At 43.9% G+C, this 6634-nt stretch overlaps 1 protein-coding gene across 1 annotated transcript; it reads left to right on the forward strand.

Annotated features, from left to right (window-relative positions):
- Positions 1–722: 722 nt before the first annotated feature.
- On the forward strand, positions 723–1269 carry LOC118752186 (cuticle protein 16.5-like). Its single transcript, XM_036487042.1, has 2 exons — positions 723–734; positions 808–1269. The coding sequence occupies exons 1-2, from the start codon at positions 723–725 to the stop codon at positions 1267–1269; spliced, it is 474 nt and encodes a 157-aa protein (XP_036342935.1).
- Positions 1270–6634: the final 5365 nt, after the last annotated feature.

The raw sequence follows: 6634 nt of genomic DNA on the forward strand, positions 1-6634 counted from the left end.
TGAAAAAACTCGCCCAAATCCGCTTAGTAGTTTTCCTGAATAGCTGGTCAAAAACCTCGACTTTAAGGATACGGATTATTTTTGTTTGCGAACCCCAGGTTGGGAAACCCTTGCCATGGGCGGTTACGGTGCTACATAAGAAGATGAAGTAGAATATTTTATTTCAAAGCGTAATTTGGTAAACGCTACAAAATACCAAAATTACATGGTCAATGTCAAAAAGACAATAATTTAAATAAAAAGTAATAAATAGCCATTGAGTCGCGCTTAACACCTCTTTGACGATGAACCTATGGAAGTTATTTGCTGAAATATTTAATACAACTCCATAAACATACATACATATGTAGTGTGTACATATGTATGTATTTATACTTGTAATGCGCCGGGTATTGCTGTTGCATATTAAATAGGCGCACAGGGCTCCAAAATATTTTAGGGAAAACACAAATAACTCGTACGCATATGTATGTACATATGTAAAGTGTTAAATGCGTGCGTGGTAACTAAAACTTTGTCATGGACAAAAGACTTTTGTACTACATATTGGAGGCCTTGGACTTGTAAGTAGACATAGAGAAACAAAATTTTGCTGCTTACCAAAATGTTTACTATAAAAATGTTGAGTTGAACGAAAATAGACATCAAAAACATTTACGCACTCAACGTGGTCACAAGCTCGAGCTGTTAAAAAACCAAGAATTCAAATAATCAAAATCAAAATGTTCAAATACGTAAGTGATCCTCTGTGAACTCAAGAAATAAAATCATAACAATTTATTGTGCTTTAATAATACATTCTTCCAGGCTATTGTCATATTTGCCGCCATCGCTTGCGTTGCTGCCAAACCGCATATACTAGCTGCTGCTCCCTTGGCCGTTGCTGCTCCAGCGCCTATCATCACCGCCACCAGTAGTCAAGTAGTGGCACGCAATCATAATGGCATCGCCTTTGCGCCAGTTGTAGCTCGTGCTCCCATTGCAGCAGTAGCACCGGTGGCTCCAGCCGCGTTGGCGGCGCCAATCGGCCCTCTTGCTGCTCCTGCACCTTTGATTGCCGCCCGTTATGCTGCCGCTACTGCACCTCTAGTCGCTGCCCGCTATGCTGCCGCTCCTGCTCCACTTGTGGCCCGTTACGCAGCCGGTCCATTTGCTTATTCAGCTCCTTTGGCGACGGCCGCTTATGCTGCTCCAGCTGCTTTCTCCTACGCGCCCGCATATGCACCAACTCTGCGTTACGCTGCAGCTGGTGCTCCAGTTGTTTGGTAAATGACGAACTTTTGCAATTCAAAGCACTGTGATAGTTTTTAAGCGATTAAGAGAATTATTAGAATAAAAGAGATTGTTGTTGTTTACTTGAAATCGTTGTATTTCTTTGACTATCCCATACGCTACAGTCATTTTTATTTAGCGAAAGTGAATCCAAGTCATTTTCCAGTTGATCTTTACAACGCTGAAGAGTACTTTTTCAGTGCTTGACTGCCGGTGGCCGGCCATCACCCTGCGATCAAATGTTAGACATACTTAGGGGCACACAACTTCTAGGGTGTATCAAGCCTCGATTTTGGCTTGGCTGCGGTTTCCATCAGGAAGGTAATGGAGAAGGGACCAAGCTGCCGATAAGGAAGCCATCTGTATATACACTGACGGGTCCAAGATGGACTGCGTTTTACGGACAGGAGTATATTCCGAGGAACTTGGTGTCAATCGGCTCCTTCGGCTGGCAAACCATGCTAGCATATTTCCGGTTGAAGTTCTTGGCATCTGTGAGGCCTGTAGAATACTAAAGAAGAGTGCTATCAGGAAAGCAAGAGCGGTTATTTACTCAAGTCCAAGCTAGTCAAAGAATGCAAACTGGAGCTATGCCCGGCGTCTCAGTCAATGCCCATCTCTCTTGGCTGGATTCTCGTTATAACGAGAGAGCGGACGAACTGGCCAAGGTGGCAGCTAGTTTGGATGAATCTGTAGTGGTGATACTGGGTTATCCCCTCAGACAAATAAAAACAGAAAACCACATGCACCTTCGGGAACTGGCAAGGAGAAGATGGTCAGAGATTCAGACTTGCAAGGTAGCCGAGAACTTTGGCCTGACTTTAGCAGGAAAACAATAGCGGAGCTGCTAAGTAAGCTAAGGGTGGAAGTATTTAGAATTATAGCGACTATCACAGCGGTCATTGGCCGCTAGGAAAAAATGCATGTAGAATAGGTCTTCCATATAACAGAATATGCGCCATTGCTGCGGCTTGGATGACAGCGAAGAAACAGTATTTCCTTTCCTGTGCCAATGCTCAGGTCTGGCTTATTTATGACATAAAACTTTCGGAAAACACATAATGAAGCAGTTAGCGGATTTATCTAGTGCTACTCTAGGCGACATACTCAAATTCATAAATGGTTCTAAATGGTTTGACTAAACTGCAGGAATGTTCTGACACGTGGGCTAAAGTAGCATAAAATATCTTTGTCCCCGAGAAGTGTACCAAAATGGGGCTTTTATGTGCTATTTGATTCTTGAGTGACAACTGGGTTAGCACTACAACCAAACAGCCAACCACGAAAGGTGGTATGTACGGTCGGATCTGCCATTAGTTTTTCCATAATCCCGGACAACATCATAAGCGCAACCAAAGTCGGAATGGTAATCAAGGCCTTTGAACCATATAATTGACCGGGTTTAGATTTAACCTTTCCCGGTGAGTTAAGAAGCATCTGATATTTAATGTCCATTACTAACAGTCATCTACATATATATAACGCTAGTTTCGACCTGGCCTACATTCTCAAAAAAACGGACCAAGGCCAAAATGGATATGATTTCAAGAAGAGACAGCTCGTCTTTCCTGAAACTATGTTTTCGACATACATATTAACTTGCGACTTCTGACAATACCAGAGAGACTACTCGTTATCCGTCAAAAGATAGAGCCCACTAAGCTATCAGAGTGCCAACATGCCATATCGTCAAATAAAATTGATAAAGTTATAGCGTTCAAAAGCTCAGCCTTAGCTTTTAAAGGTGCCTTAAATAAAGTTTTTTACCAGAAGCTATTGTTAATACCACTCCGTTGAGCCTGGGTCTGATCTCTGGTCTGAGCAATATCTCAATTATAAGACGATTTTTCTAAAAGCGGTCGCCCCACGGTAGGCAATGCTAAACCTCCGAGTGTATTTCTGCTTTGAAAAAGCTTCTCATAAAAGCCAAACACTTCAAATAAAGACATTTATGGTTCTCTTTACGAATAAAAAACAAAATTACCCAGGCCCAGCTTCCATTGCTAAATGCCGCTGCAGTAGTCCTCGTGGAGGGCTCGAGTGGGATTATACCCGCGCAACTGGCTGTGACGCTTGAAACCTCTGTAAGTTGGCTAATGAACATCTTCATGACCTGTTTTAAGCTAAATTACATACCAACAGCGAGGAGATCCGTCTCCGTTGTGTTTATTCCTAAAGCCGATAAGGCCTGTTAGCCCTTATTCTATTGTACTTCACACCCTAGAAAGGATGGTTAGTAACTACCTATATTTCACCATTGATAGTCGACTACTGTCTCACAATCAACATGCCTTTCTGAAAGGCAAGTCCATAGAGACCGCGCTTCATAGCTTGGCCTGTTTTATTGAAAAGTTTTTCAGTTACAAGGACTACTGTTTTGTAGCCCTTCCCGACATTGAGGGTGCTTTTAACAATATAAATTCAGAGGCCATAATAGAGGCCTTGAAGGGACTAGAGGTGGACAATTCTCTGGTGGAGTTTGTAAGGCAAATAGTCTTGTGCAGGGTGATCATGGCACACGTCGGTGAGAACTCGGCTGCAAGGTATGTGACAAGGGGCGCAACCGCAGGGTGGCGGACTCTCGCCACTCCTTAGGAATTTAGCCGTGAACTTATCTCTTGTGAGAGACGAAATTGGGAAGTGCCAAGGTTGTTGCTTATGCGGATGACGCAGCCATCGCGTATAGCGGAAAATTCTCCCAAACTCTGTGCGAATTGTAGCAGAGGGCACTTCGCGATGTATCAAGATGGTCCTCGCTCTGTGGACTCTGCGTCAATTCGGAGAAAGTGAAATTTGCGAATAAAGCAAAATTCTTAGGGCTGGAAGGAGAACATAGTCCAGCGTTATGAGAAGACGACTGTGGCCTTATATTCGTGCAAGAGGGCCATTGGTAAGAAATGGGGGTTGAGCCTGTGAATATGTCGCTGGATCGTCACAGCGGTGGTTAGACCGATTCTCCTTTATGGAATTATAATATGGTGGCCGGTCTTGAGCAAGGCAGCCCTGTCTTGAGCCGTCCATTTCGACAACCAGACTACTGTAGTGTCTTCCAGGCTGAGGTCTTAGCTATAAACAAACGTCGTACCGATTTAAAAGGTAATGAGCTGTTCATCTTTAGTGACAGCCAGATAGCAATTAATGCTGTGAGTTCCGTCACAATAAAGTCAAAAATTGTGCTCAACTGCCGCCGATCTCTGCTAGAGATGGCTAAGCAGAACATTCTGAACCTCATTTGGGTTCCCGGTCTTAGGGACATAGAGCGTAACTGTATGGCGGACGAACTTGAGAGGGGGGGCGGAACGACCGAGCTGATTCTTCCGGACAAGGAACGTGAATTTATCTATGTTCGCGCGAGCGAGAAATGGATGCTAACTACGACGTTTCGAATTTCTACGCAAACTACGCCTAGGTGGGATCGAAAAAGGGTTCGAAGCTTATACTCTCTAAAGAGAGAGGATATATCTCACACAATTGGTGCTCTAACAGGCAACTGCCTTATAGGTAAACACGCAGAACGGCTCGGAGTGCCTTACCATAGATGCTACAGAAGTTGCATGAACTATCAGGAGGAGGAGACAGTTCTCCTCTGTCTCTGTAACTGTCCGACATAATTGAGAAGCAGATTGCGCTTTCTGGGGTCTCCATTCTTTAGTGACCTTGCAAATTGGAAGCTTTAAACCCAAGGTGCCTGACGAGGCTTGTCAAGGATTCAAAATGGTTTAGCAAGGGGGAGTGAGAACTCGTAATCGTGGTTTCACTACGGGCCTTCAACTTTTTACCTATGTGTGTCCCTGCGTAGCAGTGACAGCCAAATCTACATACCTACCTAATCCTCGTGCAGGAAATTAAACCAAATATAGTATACAGCAGTAGTTCGTCCAAAACTGTCACATTTCGGTGAACGTCCTTGGATAAATTTTTGAATAGGAAAATGTGCGAAGCAGGCGATTTAGTGGGTAGACACTTCCCTTACGATGTTCAATAACTCCTACAATGCGGCAGCACCGTAAGCATCTTGTAAATTGTGGCCTTGTACATTGAGTTGGAAAATAATAAATGCGTGTAAGAAACAACTTATAGAGTAGCTAGACACATCTGGACCTTCACGGGTAATGAGAGGTGCAGGGATCTTCATTTCTCGTAGCTTTTCGACTTAGGCTGGTTTGGGGGGTCAACACTGGCCACTTTTTAGTGGGGATATATGCCAGCAGAATTGAATTCATGCGAACGACTACAGCCTTGACATTAAAGTAGTGCTTATAAGTGTGGTCCAGTAGCTCATAAAATGCTCTTCATCGTTTCATCGCTCAACCAATGGGGTCTATGCTTCGCGTACAAGGCTACACAGTTTCTTTTCCACCATATATTCAACACCGAATTTGCGCTCCATTAATTTACCGCTCATTTTAAGTGCACGGTCTTAAATCATAGTCTTTAAACCGTTTGTGGTATTAGCAAAGGCTACCGGAGACAGAATTGTCCATTGTGAGTGCCCTCTTTTAGTGAGTGTGAGAAGGAGACACGTACCTATATCAAAAAAGTAGCTTTAAGTCATTATTTTACTGAACCAATTACTATCTCTGATGAAGCTGATGAGATCCAACAGTTCCACCTCTACTACTTCGCCCAGACTGGTGCAGAAGCTTGAACCCAAGTTGCCTGGACATCCTGGACAACCTGGACATTAACACAGATAGTGGTCAATTGACTCTTCCTCATTCTCACCATGGCAGCCTCTGCAGAGAGTACTCGTTGGTATTCGCCATCGTTGGAGCATTAGTGCTATAGGCCAGTGTTCTGTGATGACGCCGGTAAGGGCTCTTACTGCAGATCGATTGAGTTTCAGTATGTCCCTTGTCTTTTTCCTAATCCGCTGCGGCCATAATAATCTTGTGGTCTCACAGTCTTCCCATTTGTTCCACAAGACATTCGTCACGGCCGCGGTGTACTCATTAATTTTCCTAACGTGATCACTAAACGGTGGTTGACACGGCTCAGTGACGCGAGCAGAGGCTTGCTGAAGTTTTTCATTGAAAGGGATTTCAAAGTGGAGAGTACCAAACGCTGTTCAGATCTTGGGCCATTACGATTGAATATATATTTACGAGTATATAAGTTTTCTGATTTAAACACAGCAATGTCGTTGATTTATTTAGTCTAACACAATAACCACAGGTGATGAATCTTATCTTTTGATGGAACCCTCTGCTGAAAGCTACCACGCCTCAAGCACCGATGTTCTCGCCCAGCCTCTGTTAAAAACTTTGGCCTTGAAGGTTGCCGTTTTCGACAGTGGTGACAAAGGTTCCTTTCTAGCCTATCTTGTCGTTGCGAGTCCGCGCTCTCAAGTGAGCTCCAATAG

The sequence above is a fragment of the Rhagoletis pomonella genome, unplaced genomic scaffold (assembly GCF_013731165.1).
Source record: "Rhagoletis pomonella isolate Grant_MI unplaced genomic scaffold, Rhpom_1.0 Rhpom_scaffold_01291, whole genome shotgun sequence".
NCBI lineage: Eukaryota > Metazoa > Arthropoda > Insecta > Diptera > Tephritidae > Rhagoletis > Rhagoletis pomonella.